This window comes from Aspergillus ibericus (genome assembly GCF_003184845.1).
Source record: "Aspergillus ibericus CBS 121593 unplaced genomic scaffold BO80scaffold_9, whole genome shotgun sequence".
Taxonomy (NCBI): domain Eukaryota; kingdom Fungi; phylum Ascomycota; class Eurotiomycetes; order Eurotiales; family Aspergillaceae; genus Aspergillus; species Aspergillus ibericus.
In genome coordinates, this window is record NW_020292107.1 from 448,402 (window position 1) to 461,376 (window position 12,975).

General features: G+C 52.9%; 3 protein-coding genes across 3 annotated transcripts; 1 reads left to right on the forward strand and 2 right to left on the reverse strand.

Moving 5' to 3' along the window:
* Positions 1-830: 830 nt before the first annotated feature.
* Positions 831-2,613, forward strand: BO80DRAFT_442663 (carboxylic acid transport protein; the record flags this gene model as incomplete). Its single annotated transcript, XM_025721285.1, has 5 exons — positions 831-1,387; positions 1,434-1,564; positions 1,618-1,796; positions 1,848-2,208; positions 2,312-2,613. The coding sequence occupies 5 exons, from the start codon at positions 831-833 to the stop codon at positions 2,611-2,613; spliced, it is 1,530 nt and encodes a 509-aa protein (XP_025577869.1).
* Positions 2,614-2,971: 358 nt separating this feature from the next.
* BO80DRAFT_349936 (glycoside hydrolase family 28 protein) lies at positions 2,972-4,205 on the reverse strand (the record flags this gene model as incomplete). Its single annotated transcript, XM_025715522.1, has 3 exons — positions 2,972-3,436; positions 3,501-3,920; positions 3,972-4,205. 3 exons carry the CDS (start codon positions 4,203-4,205, stop codon positions 2,972-2,974), a joined length of 1,119 nt encoding a protein of 372 aa, XP_025577870.1.
* Positions 4,206-8,264: 4,059 nt separating this feature from the next.
* btgE (putative cell wall glucanase (Scw11)) lies at positions 8,265-10,960 on the reverse strand. Its single transcript, XM_025718945.1, has 2 exons — positions 10,528-10,960; positions 8,265-10,449 (listed from the first exon to the last, which is right to left on the reverse strand). Exons 1-2 carry the CDS (start codon positions 10,703-10,705, stop codon positions 8,696-8,698), a joined length of 1,932 nt encoding a protein of 643 aa, XP_025577871.1. The 5' UTR covers positions 10,706-10,960; the 3' UTR covers positions 8,265-8,695.
* Positions 10,961-12,975: the final 2,015 nt, after the last annotated feature.

The following is a 12,975-nucleotide window of genomic DNA, read 5'->3' on the forward strand; positions in this document are numbered from 1 at the left end:
TGCCCCTGAAACCTCACCGTGACACGCGTCCGCATTTGACACCCGAGAATCAATAGCTCCGACCTAAACCCTGAGGACATGCCCATAGAATGACCTGCCTGCGAGATGAAGAAGAAAAAAAGGTTCCTTATAGCCATTCTTGCTTGGGAGAGGGTTGCAGCGTTTCCGCAGCACCTTGCTCAACCTGCACGAATAAATTCGCCGACGGCCCTTGCTGCTCCCGCATCTTGCGACACAGAACTCTGACCCCTCGCCATGCACTTTACCATCATCCCTCGTTGGTAGTAGTCGACCCCTCTCTTTGTCTTGGCATCAACCTTTTCTCTAGCCATCTCACGATAGGACCGGAACTACCAGTACTGTTGGGCGGACATATCTCCCTAAGCCAAAACAACACGAAGATGCAGGGAGACCCATGTCGCGTGGTTGACGCATGGACGAATGCACGCTGTCCTCTGCTTGGCGGCATCTTGGCCCGCCAAGTTCCAAGACCTTTCGCGGGGAATAACGGGCGAAAATCTGGGGTATGTGCATTGATCTCATCGGAAACTTCTGGAGCCCGCTTGGTGGCACGATAGAGACGGTGAGGGAAGATATAAGAGAGGACGGAAGACGCTGAGGATTCACCTCTGCCTTGCCCTACCTTCACTGCCTGCACTGGCAGCCAGATCATCCGACCCGTCTCATTGCGGTCCTTGTGCAGCCTCGCCGTCTTGTATCTCCCATTACCTAGATCATCATCTTGTCCTTCGTTAGGCCACTCACGTGTGTCACGACAAAAGACATTGGAGGATATATCCCATCCCCCAGCACCTAGCTTCACGTCAACAATGAGTACTTTGCATGAGCCAGCAGAACCAATTGCTGACGGCATCATTGCTACTGCAAAACAGGCATGGGGCGATCTGTTCAAGTGGAAGCAGCGCGTCCTCGTGACCAACGAATACGGTGAGTCTCGTGCTGAGTGGCAGGCCCCAGACCGTCTTCAGAATCCCATTAGCTTGTTTCTTCAGCTCAGCGCACGAGACTGGCTGTTTTTCATCGTGGGTTTCGTTGCATGGACTGCGGATGCCTTTGACTTTCATGCGCTGTCCATTCAGACCGTCAAGTTATCCAAATACTATGACCGCTCCAAAACAGATGTCACAACAGCCATCACGCTCACTCTGCTGCTCAGGAGTGTTGGAGCGGCATTTTTCGGTCTAGCTGGTGACAAGTTTGGTCGCAAGTGGCCAATGGTCATCAACATGATAGTCCTCGGAGCGCTGCAGATCGCCACCATCTACAGCCAGACCTTTCAGCAGTTCCTGGCGGTGCGAAGTCTCTTTGGTCTCTTTATGGGTGGTGTATATGGGAACGCGATCGCCATGGCGTTAGAACATTGCCCGTAAGGATACCATGCACCCTCTATCACTCACACTAACAAACGACAGTGTCAATGCTCGTGGTCTCATGTCCGGCATTCTCCAGCAAGGGTACTCTCTCGGATATGTGTTAGCAGCATGCGCCAACCTCGGAGTGGGTGGCTCAACCGACAGCTGGAAAACCGTCTTCTGGATCGCAGGTCAGTCACAAACGCACGTATTTCAAATAAATACCCACCTCTGATCCCTGCAGCCGGCATCTCAATCGGCGTTGGGATCATCCGCATCTTCTTCCCCGAATCCAAACAGTTCATCGAAGCCAAAAGAGCCGGCAAAGTGTCCGCCGACCCGGGAGTCTTCTGGCGTGAAACCAAGCAAATGCTCGCCCAGGAGTGGAAGATGTGCATCTACTGCGTGATCCTTATGACCTGGGTACTCCAACCTCCTCTCCACCCAATCCCAACATCCACACACTAACACCAGGATCAAATCCAGTTCAACTACTACTCACACACCTCCCAAGACAGCTACACCACCTTCATGCTCACCCAAAAAGACCTGAACAACGCCGCCGCCTCTCGCGCCTCCATCCTCATGAAAACCGGCGCCTGCGTCGGCGGCACCATAATCGGCTACCTGTCACAATTCTTCGGCCGGCGTCGCGCGATCATCGTCTCCGCCCTCATCTCAGCAATCCTCATCCCCGCCTGGATTCTCCCAGAGGGCGAGCGGTCCCTCAGTGCAACGGGCTTCTTTATACAATTCTTCGTCCAGGGCGCGTGGGGCGTGATTCCCATTCACTTGAACGAGTTGTCGGCTCCGGCGTTTCGATCCTCGTTTCCAGGTGCGATTCCCACCCTCAGAGCAAACCCCTCAGCGTCCTTCTGTTAATATTATCATCCAAGTTCACCGACAATATGAAAATCAATCTAACCACAATAAAATAGGAATCACCTACCAAGTAGGAAACATGATCTCCTCGCCCTCGGCACAGATCGTTAACGCGATCGCCGAGAAGACATTTGTCAAGTCTCCCTCTGGGAAACAGGCCCCGGCGTACGGGCCTGTGATGGGTGTAGCGACGGCCATTATCGTGATGGGAATCATTGTGACGACTGCTTTTGGGCCGGAGAAGAGGGGAAGAAGGTTTGAGAGTGTTGTTGCGGGGGTGAGTGAGGGGACGGTGGCGAAGAAGGAGATGGAGCTGGAGGAGGGGAGGAAGGGAGAGGTGGGTTTGGAGAAGGTATAAGGTATGAGTGATGATGAGAACGATGTGAGAGTTGGATGGATGATGAAATCATTAACGTTTGGGGAAAGGGGCGGAGCCTTGTTTTGCATCATTGTAATATGGGGCGATGATTGGATAGACATACTTGTCACTTGCACCCTGACCGCACTGTACCCTTAGCTGGGTTATTACTAGGGCAGTGGTTGCATGATTACTGTTCATGGGTCCACTCTACGAATGAACTGCATCGGACTGTACAGTCAAGGCTTTTTGATTATAATACATGACTGTAGCAAGACAAGGCAAGAAGAATATTAACAATTAGTTGAGTGTCGAAGCGAGCAACAGCGCTTCACTCCTTGCATACCATGAGACGCGCTTACTCGCTGCAAGAAGCACCGGAGGGAACGTTCTCGCACTTGCTGCTGGTCTCACCGCCGGTGATGTCAATGTCGGACATGGTCCAGTCAGAGCAGCTGCCGTCACCGCAGAGGATGTAGATCTCAACAGCGTCGGAGTCAACAGAGCCAGTGATCTCCTTGAGGGTGACGTCGGAGATGGTGACACCGTTGGAGGGAGTACCGGTGGGGTCACCATTCTCGTAGTCCTGCTCGATGACGATACCGTAGTCGGAGATGCCGGAGATCTCGATGTTCTCGAAGGTGATGTCCTCAACGGTACCGGTGGCGTCGTAGACGGTCTTGATGCGGACACCGTTCTCGGAGTCAGAGACGGTGGAGTCGATGAAGGTCACGTTCTTGACGGTGTTGTCGTCACGGCCACCGACGGAGCCGATGGACAGACCGTGACCGCCGGAGCAGGTACCGCCGGAGAAGTAGATGTTCTAGGTCATGAATCAGAGATTGTTGTATGAAAAAGGGTTCAGGGCATGAGGGGCTGGTACTCACCTCACCCGAGTTGATGGCGACACAGTCGTCCTGGTTCTTCACGGTGGCACCGGTGATGGTGATGTAGGTACTCTCACTGATGTCGAAACCATCAGTGTTGTGACCACCCTCGGAGTCACCATCGCTGTTGTCGATGGTAACGTCCTCAATGATGAGGTTGTCGGACTCGACGGAGATGGCCTGGACGGGGGTGTTCTTGATCTGGAGACCGGAGATCTTGGAGTTATCGAGGCTGTGGGCGTAGAAGAACTTGGGCTTGGTCTTGCCGCCGTTGGTACCCTCACCATCCCACCACTTGGCACCGTTGCCGTCGAGAACGGCGCCGGATTCCTGGGTGACAGTGATGTCGTTGCCGGAGATGTACAGGAGGGGTCCGGACCACTCCTCATACTCCCAGGTGGTGGTGCCCTCAAAGGTGACCTGCAACAATGATTAGTGTGGTTGAATGCTGGAGGCGAGCAGGGTTCTTACGGTGGTGCCGTCCTCGAGGTCCTTCAGGTTCAGGGTCTCACCAGCAGGGACGGTGATGTCCTTCAGAACGATGCTAGAGCAAGACTTCTTGCTCTCCGAGGCGGTGGCGGCATCGGTGAAGGTGCAGCTGGAGCGCTTGACGAACTCAGAGGCGCGGGAAGGCGCAGGGGCAGCAGACACCAGGGCGGCACCGGCCAGGGTCGCGAGGCAGATCAAAGGCTGAACGGAAGGCATGTTGCACGAGTTGGTCGGTTATCTGATCAACAGAATAAAGAAGGACTGACAGTTCTGATCTACAGAACGGACTGGAGGTTGCGAGTAAAAAAAGAGAATGAATGAATAGTTGGCTTTGGCAAAGAACAAAAGAAGTTGTACAACAGGCGATGACAAGTCCTTTATATACCCCGACAGTCAGCCCCTTGATCTCTTGAAGGTACCCATGGTCAATTGGTCCCGTTAGACCAGCCGGGTAAAGAAAAGAAGCTTCCACGACTGAAAGGATTGGCCTGATGCTGCCTGCATGGGTTGAGGACGGGCTCCATCAATCTCTAACAGCCTACCGGGACTAGCGGCGCTAAATTAAATGGGTTGACGCGGCATTTCTTAATTGAACTTGGCTACCTTGGCTTCTAGCGTGGGCCCGAGCCTATTGCGGGACGCATCGCTAACATTCCGTGACCGATAATCTGATGGCAATTCAGCCACTCGTCTCAGGACGCATCAGCCGTCAGGACCCCTGTTCGGCAACTGATATTCACACAATTGCTGATCCTCAACCTTCTTCTCGGGAGATCCCATCGCAGTCCCTGACATGAGACCGGGCGCAATTCGGTGCAGGTACGAACCAGGGGCGGGGATCCGATTGCCCGATAACGCGAGGTCCACTCGCCCAAAGTAGTCAGAAAAGCCGATCCCGAATGATCGGGATCTTCATGAACGTACGGAGGAGTCCCGGAGGACTGAAACACCACCAATCCCAGGGCCCTCCTGTCTGGCGTTAAGGGTGCGAACTAGGAGACCAATCCAAGGACTCGCAGGTGAAAAGACCGGAGCAATGCGTAGAAATGAACTCGTTGTCCACAGAATGACATTGATTGCTGATCAGTTCCCGTTACGTGGGTGCGTAGCATCCATTCCCCACTCGGCCTCGCCAGTCGGCATCATCAGGAGCGTTCAGATAACCATCTCGGCAAATCCAATGCCTGAATGAGTGCATGTTCTCGGTTGCAGGTGGTCCGGTGTTACAGAGTCTGCCACAGAAAGCGAGAGAAGCCACCCACAAGGAACGGCGTGATGGAGCAAATGACCCCAGGAGGAGTACCTTGTATTTCCTTCAACGGAGCCCCCGGAAGCTTGGTTGTGTTCTGGATTGCCGTGTCACCTCAACTCCGTGTTTGCACAAATTAGCGTCACTTGTGGCCCCTTTCATATACAGAGGCCCTGGTTGAGAGAAGCAATGGATTTCTAGACTCACTGTCCAACCTCGTAACGAGCACCTCTTTTACCAAGGCAAAAAGTTGCTATAGCACTTCCAGATGGCGATAGCTAACCTGCCTATAGCTGCACCCAAGAGCATCTGTTCCAAGCACCACAGTTATTCCATGTTGGTCGGAATCAGTTGCTTCCGAGCTCAACCTGCAGTAATTGTCTGAACAGTACGGAATACTGTTCCCCGGCCGCCCCACGTACCGTAGAAGTGGTTCGGTCAAAGGCTTCGCATGAACTTCGGGATTCTCGATATTACCCATGGTCTAGTCCGTAGGCTCACCCAGTATGGCGCAATCGGGTATGAAGGTATCGATTGGACTCCGAGCTAGTACTTGTTCGAGACCACGGCCACATTATAAATGGGGTGGATCCCGGTGAGTTCTCCTCATGGTTATAAAAGAGTATCTCACAGCGGCACATGACTTTGGTCCGATTATTCCTCGCACGCGATGGTTCGGGGTGAGATAGAGAGCCGAGAGGTAATTGTTCCGTGATATTAGGGTAGCGAAGAGTCCCTGTGAGAAGTGGATCAGTGAAGATCAGCGAGGATCAGAGAGTGGGACAATCTCTCGTGGCATATCACGATTCCTATAGGCTCTTTTTGCGCTTATGGGGCTTATCTGCACAGGTTTTGCTCGCGGTGCTTTGAGGCATAGCACTTCTGTGTATTGTACTTATGGACTTTGATAGGGGTGGATGATGGGCATCGCAAAGTGGCCCTCCTTTCGGCTAGACTTGGTACAGATTTGAAGGTCTGTTGATTCCTGATTGTGTCTGTCGGAGGGAAAGACAAAAACATCATCGCGCAGAGTTGCGGAGAAGAATCCGGTCATGTGATAGGGATCAGTCCATCTCCTTCAACATGGCCTCCTCCAACTGCTTCGTTGCTATCTAAAGCCCACTGATTTGCGCACCCATGTCTCTTTCAGCAGATTATTAACCCTTGCCAGGCAGTGATACGGTACGATAAATTTACCCCGACCTTCTACCCCAGCTACCAAGAAGCTTAGGAAAGTCGAAGACTCTTATCCTCTGTGAGTCTACCTTGTAGGATATCTATCTAAGACTTTGATCCTTCTCGACCTCTTCCTTCACTTCCTTCTCTTCTCTCCCTCTATATCCACTATCCACAGGTCAGCCGTATCTCGTCAGTTTCATCTGTTTTTCCAGCTTTCGCCCATTATATCATCTTTAGTTTTGGGGACTCAAGCGGCAACGAAACGTATTTTAGGCCTCATGGAGTCCTAATTTTAGGATAAGGTAAGTTATATCTCTTGAGTCTGACCTTTTTCAGATATCGCACTACCCCAGTATGTCCGATGGGTTGAAAGCTAAGTGTACATCAGTCTGTGCCAAATATCTAGGCTCATTGTCCACGACATATACCCCCAAAGACTATGACAAATCCTTTTCCAATGGCGCAGTCGCTCATACATTGTCGAAATTCGTATCTTTCGAGATGGTGTCCGATAATGAGGGTGTAAAATGGGGTTTCCCTTGGGACAGTGGGCAGACGAAGCAGCTCAAGCCCATTTTTTTAGGCCGTAAGGAGCCATTCACCTACAGACCTCAATATGTGTATGGGAAGCATCACAGGATTCACCATTAAAGCGAACTACTTTACAAGGTCCGCCAGATTTGCTCGATAATGTTGTCTCGACGATTGCGAGCCAATTGGGGTATTGTTCAACTACCATCTGATGCTTCACCTATTTCCTATCATGAGAGTCCTTCCATCCGCGTCTTGAGCGATACGTCAATGAGATAGTCCATGATTTGTCCCATACGGTACTCGTCAACGGTAGAGATATTCCAGACACGAAGCCGCACGAGCAGCTCAAAAGACGGACGGTTACTCAAACAAACACCGGGACCAGGCTACTGTTGATCCTAGCCAGAAACAATGGGCGTGATCAAAATCCGACTGCAAACATCGAAACACAGGACTACTCTCAACGAGGCCACAGTTCCTTGGATAATATTGCTCGGACGTAAGACTATAGCGTCAGAAGCACAACGGGGACCTGGTCGATACACTCTTTACCATCACGATAATTGTAAAGACGCATCATGCCAGTAGCATTGCATCATATAGCAGATAACTCCCTACTTTCTTCACACCAACTCAGACGGCGTACCACTCAGCAACTATTGACAAGAACTGCGCGACTATAATCTAGTCTCAGTCCAAACCTAAACCCGACCATGCACTGCAGCAGAGAACCATAGTTGAAAGCAATCACATATACGCCCCTACAATCCAGTCTGAATAGCTCTTCGAACGAATCAGCATATCTATATCAGGCGGAAAGAAAAAGAAAAAAAAAAGAAAAGAGAAAAAAGACTAGAGTAACTAAGAACCCCGCTACCCCAAGTACCCAGCCAAGTAACGCATGGCTAAATATATATATATACATATTACCGTAAGCAAGCAAACCAAAACATCATACTATGCTGCCTATCAAATCCAACGGTCTACATACCCCACAGAGACAGACTAACACTAATTACTCTGTTTAGTATTATAATATTCAGTGATCGAGTATGCACGAGACATGATTGAGATAAATGACTAGCTAGGATGTTTGAGAATATCCGTCGTGGGTGTGTCTATGTAGCATTATCCGTCTATCTATCGAGGGAAAAAAAGTCATGTGGATTATAGAATCATATCTGAAGACTTAATCTCCCTTTTGGGGGTGTAATCTGGCGGTGATATGTTGAGAGAACATGGAGTCGATGGGTAGGATATATATTATCGTCCGATGGCAGTTATGGGAATGATGGAATTGTCTGAGATGAGTATGATATTGTAATTTAGCTGACGCTGTCAGGTAGCTAGAGCGCCACTGCACGAAGCTACTGCATGATAATCGACAAGATCAGATTTACCCGTTGAAGCAATCTAACCTTGCATATGTGGCAGATGAGGCGCTGAAAATAACGGTCCTATGGTTCGACAGTCCAAATTCTAGGGGAATCTACTGCATATAGCCATCGTAAGCCGTTATGAATTAGCCTATACAAACAAAGAAATCCATGGATACAACCCAGTTAGTGAACACAAAATAAAGTATAGAAGAAAAAGGTTATATCTACTACATGACGATCAAGTGTACGGAGAAGGGAAGATAAACCAAGTCCTGTCGGAGAGGAACGCGGGACGACAGATACAAGAATGGAAGAAAAACTCCAAGCAAAATTGGTCAAGAACTATAGACATTCACGCGGGATGCTTAGAACTGGTCAATGCAGCCCCAGTACTGCTCAACGTCGTACTCGCCGGGGTCCTTCCACAGGTCGTTGGCGTAGGAGAAGAAGACGGACAGCTCGCCGACGGACTCGCGGATGCCCTTGATGGCGGTGGTCTGCTCGGTCGTACCGGGGACGGCAGCGCCGTTGGCGTTACCGGCGCTGGGCCAACCGGTCTCCAAGTTGATGACGTCCATGTCGGTACAGATCTTCTTCAGGAGAGTGACTTCGGACTGGGCGAAGGTACCGGCCTCAGCGGCGGTGGTCTCGGAGTTGAAGAAGGGGTGGATGTTGGCACCCAGGACATCGACAACAGAGCAGAGGTTGCTGCTGCCGTACTCCTGCCAGATGTTGACCGGCTCAGTGGTGGTGATCTGGCCAGTGTAGCCGGCGGCGGAGAAGGTGGACTTGCAGGAGGTGATGAAGCTGGCAAGCTCGGCGGCGGTGGTGTAGCCATCCTGGATGGCCTCGTTACCGACGACGATGAGGGTGACCAAAGACCACTCACCCCACTCGGTGATGGCAGTGACCTGGTCCTGAGCGCCCGAAGTACCGGTGCTGGAGATGTAAACACCCAGGATCATCTTGAGACCGTACTCCTTGGCAGCGGCACCGACGTACTCAAGGGTGCTGCAGTCGGTCGAGTAGACACGGATGTGGGTGAAACCCTTGTTGGCGATGGTGGCAATGTCAGACTCGATGGTGGACTTGGACTTGCAGCCACCCGAGTTGCTGTAAGGGGTGTAGGTCATTCCCATGCTGTTGCCGCTGGCGCTGACGCCAGAGCTAACGGCGGCGGTGGCGGAGCTCACGGAACTAGACTGGACGGAGCTGGTGGTTCCAGCAACGGTCGTGGTACCAGCGGCCGCGCTCGTGGTAACAGGAGCAGCGGTGGTAGTCTCGGCAACGGCAGTCGTGGTAGCAGCAGCAGCGGTGGGGGTCACAGCAGCGCTAGTGGACACAACAGTGCTGGTAGGCTCGTTGGCATTGGCGAAGGGGCAAGTGTAGGTGTAGTCGGTCACAGTGACGGTCACAATCTCAGCACTGTGGGTGTAGGTGCCGGGGTAGACGGTGGTGGGAGTCGCGTAGGTCACAACGGTGTTGGAGGGAACGTAGGTGGTGGTAGGAGCAATGGTGTAGGTGCCAGCAGAGGGGCACACGTAGGTAGTGGTCGCAATGACGCTGGTGACGGTCGAGCCGGTGGAGCTGACGGTGGCGTAGGGGCAGACGAAGGTGGTCGAGGTCTCGACGATAGTGGTGACACCACCGTAGGTCTGGGTACCGCTGGCCAGGGAGGTAGTGGTATCAGCGAGCACGGTGGTGGTGTCGGACACAGTCACGGTAGAAGCGGGGATAGTGTAGACACCAGTCGAGGAGAAGGTGGTCGTCTCAGGCGTGGGAACAGCCTGGCTGGAGGTAGAAGCAGCCGCGACGGGAGTGGAGGAGATCTCGCCGACACTGCCACCAGCAGCACCGGTGGCACCGACACCTTCGGTGGTGCTAGGAGAAGCACTTCCAGCAGCACCGCCGGTAGCACCAACGGGGGTAGTAGACTCGCTAGGAGAAGCACTGCCGGCAGCACCACCGGTGATGCCAGTAGCACCGGCACCCTCAGCAGTAGTAACAGTCTCAGTGGCGGCGGATTCGCTAGCGACAACGGTAACGGTGGTGTAGCTGGTGGAGTGGAGGGTGGTGACGGCCTCGGAGGTCACGGTGGTGGGGGCAGCGACAGGCACCACTTGAGTTGGTCAGTCACATACACCAAACACGAACACGAAGACGTCACGGCAACAATTGCGAGGGTAGGATTACTCACGGGTAGGAGATCCCCAGACGGTGACGACCTCGGTGGTGCAGCCGCAAGTCTCCTCAGGCTCGGCCTGAACGGCACGACGCTGGTGGAAAGCATCGTGACCACGACGCATGTGAGCGCCATCAGCCAGGGCGGTACCGGCAAGGGCGGCGGCCGCGGTGGCCAGGAAAGCACCCTTCATGTTGATCGGGGGGTGATATCAAATGGGGTTTTCAGGTTTTCGGAACAAGTCAATCGCAATGAATGCCCGCTGAAAGAGTGAAGCGGTGGTCAGGGTTGCAGAGAGGGAGGAAACCGGGGGAGAGAAGGGCACGCCGGCCTCTTTTTGATAACTTTCTCAGGGAGGAGAAAGAGACGGACGATCTGCAAGACAAACCCGGGAGGAAAGGAGGGGAAAGAGGGAAGAAAAGCAAGCAGGAGGAAAAGAAGGCCGGAAATCGGGCGGTAGAAAAGACGAGCCGGAGTCTGGGCCAACAAGCCCCCAAAATCCCAATGGCAAAAGGGGGCGGTGGGTGGAGGCCAGGCACCCACTGCCCGCCATTGGTGGCCGGCTCAGTCTCTTCCAGTTTCCACTCGACGCCGTCCACTGGTCGTCCGCACGGCTCGGATAGAGGTGGGGGGGGAACCTGAGTCCGTTGGTGGAGCGACTGTCGTTCAGCTGCAGGGCGGCCCCCGTGATTGGCTGCGGCGGATCGAGATGGGCTGCGCCAGTGAATGGCTTTCGAGCTTTCGTTTCAGAATCTTTCTTCGCCGCAGATGGCCTATTACCTAAATACGGTGGGTGGTGACAGTAACCGTTAATATGATGCATCCTGACATTCAGGGTCTTCTTCCTTTCAATGGATCGGGACTGGCGCCCGCTTGGGGAAATGCAGAATCAACCTGGAACAGGGACATCCCATCGTCCGGGGCTTGGATTAAGATTTTCCGACGAGGAGGGAAACTTTATTACACACTGCCAACCATGCCTGGACCTCATCCTATAGTGCGTAGAAGAATCATGGATCCGACCGAGTGATAGCTATCTGAGACCATCCAGAGTACCTACTCCGTACTCCGTAACCAAATACAACAAAACAATCGTCATGGCACTCAGTGGCCACAACAAAAGGTGCGCTGCTTTGTGCTGCTGTGCGCCTGCAAGGAACACTCCAAAGTCTGAGCCCCACCGGGCTGCAGTGCCTGTTGTGGCTTTCCCCGAAAAGGCTAAGTGGCTGGGTCCGCTGTCTGACTCTGCCAATGGCTATTGGATATTGCAACACCTTAATTTCCGGAGGCCCACCGACGAGGGATGGCGACGTGGGAAAAGCCAGGTACCATTATTTGGTCTCAATGGATCAGGATACCCAGGAGGCGTCCCAGTCCCGTGGTTGGCTCAGCCTCTGCACGGTTGAGGAGAATGCTATTTCAGGCACACCAGCGGGATGAAATCATGAAACAACAGAGCAGAGGCAAATTCGCCAGAATAGAAACGGCTGACTTTGCTGTCTGACAGCCACCTCGGGTGGTCTTCCGGGAGTGACGATTTGCCCCTTTACCACGGAGTATGCCGTACGGATATTCGACATAGAATCACAGCCGTTCTGAAGTCCAGAGCAAGGTTCAACCCTACGCATGGACTCGCGGTCAATTATTGTCAATAAACCCAGGGGTTATCGTCTGCCTCGTCGATCCCCATCTCACTCAGCATAGCACTTCCTAGCACTTCCTAGCAACGTGTCGATCAGATCGAAATCATTTTTGTTGATTGTTTCTGTGGAGATGCTCGTTGACAAAATTCATGCCGAGAACCGAGCCAGGCCTGGCCCGATATATCTCTCTGGGTATCCTTGGCTTCTAATCCGTATGCTACTACTAATCTCGCTACGAGTCAGGGCCTTGGGGGCGTCATCACTCCAGGGCCCAGCCGCCACGTCCGCGTATCGCCCCTCGTGCCACAGCCTCACGCCTCGGACCCCTGACTATCTACCCCGGACTTTGTATATAAGTACGTGTGCCCACTGTCTGTAGTCTGTACCACTATTGACGGTGAAAATACACACAAAGAATCCCGGTCTATCCGTTCAACAGTCCGAGACAACTGCATCGTCCGCAATGGATCATCGTCGCCCGGTCTCGACCGGTCAGTGCTCAGCATCCTCCACTGCGGACCGAATTGCCCCTGACCAGGCTTGGCTTGAGCCTATCTGAGAAGAGGCGGTCGTCGTCGGGGGTGCTCATTTGAGAAGTTTCTTGTGGTCTTGGATAGGTTCCAGCTAGCTCACTAACAGTCAATAGTCGAGTTGCGGTGAGACATGATTATCCTGAACATTACCCCTGAAGGAGTGTGTTGGACGGGGTACTCGTACTTCGTATAAATGTCGGATGCCGCGAAGGGTCTGGGGCGTAAAATCCCGCTGACGGGTTCTGGAAGATTCGGATATTACCGACTCTCGGAAGCGTGCTCGCTAC

Coding starts and splice junctions, on each gene's coding strand:
- btgE (XM_025718945.1), bottom strand. CDS start 10,705: ATGAAGGGTGCTTTCCTGGCCACCGCGGCCGCCGCCCTTGCCGGTACC. Junction 10,450..10,527: donor CGTCTGGGGATCTCCTACCC/GTGAGTAATCCT, acceptor GACCAACTCAAG/TGGTGCCTGTCGCTGCCCCC.